The following is a 398-nucleotide window of genomic DNA, read 5'->3' as shown; positions in this document are numbered from 1 at the left end:
GCGCGTGGGGGAGAACCGTGGGGGGTGGCCGGAGCCGCCGGTGGCCCCGGGTTCACAGAGGGGGTTTCGGCAGTAAGACGTGCGGTTAGGACCCCGCCTTCCCCCTGCCATAACAACAGAGGGTGCGGAGGGCAGCGCTGCCAGCAGGCTTCTCCGCTGTTCACAGTGTGATTATGTCCTCAGCCCTTAAAACTGAAAGGAAAAGATTTATCAGTAAGGCTCAGCTGCTTACCCCACCCTGAACCCGCCACTAGCACTGCCAGCTTGCAGCGCAAGGCAGGATAACGCAGCCTCACTCAGCCCTTTTCTGCTCCTCCTGTATTTGCCACGGGCGATAGATGCGGCCCCAGATAGCTCCCGAGCTCCCGCGACAGGCAGGAGCTCCGGAAGGGGCTGGG

The 398-nt window shown here is 62.3% G+C and overlaps 1 protein-coding gene across 2 annotated transcripts in view; it reads right to left on the bottom strand.

Moving 5' to 3' along the window:
• The window catches only part of TMEM39B (transmembrane protein 39B), a 6,394-nt gene extending 6,283 nt beyond the window's left edge, over nt 1-111 (bottom strand). For both annotated transcript variants that reach the window (XM_010143083.1, XM_010143082.1), the window contains exon 1: nt 17-111. In XM_010143083.1, the coding sequence (XP_010141385.1) occupies nt 17-111 (95 nt within the window). The remainder of the gene's footprint in view (nt 1-16) is intronic.
• Between the last annotated feature and the right edge of the window lie 287 nt (nt 112-398).

The sequence above is a fragment of the Buceros rhinoceros genome, unplaced genomic scaffold (genome assembly GCF_000710305.1).
Source record: "Buceros rhinoceros silvestris isolate BGI_N320 unplaced genomic scaffold, ASM71030v1 scaffold45719, whole genome shotgun sequence".
Lineage (NCBI taxonomy): Eukaryota > Metazoa > Chordata > Aves > Bucerotiformes > Bucerotidae > Buceros > Buceros rhinoceros.
The sequence above is the reverse complement of the archived record's forward strand: the minus strand, read 5'-3'. Positions and strand labels throughout refer to the sequence as shown.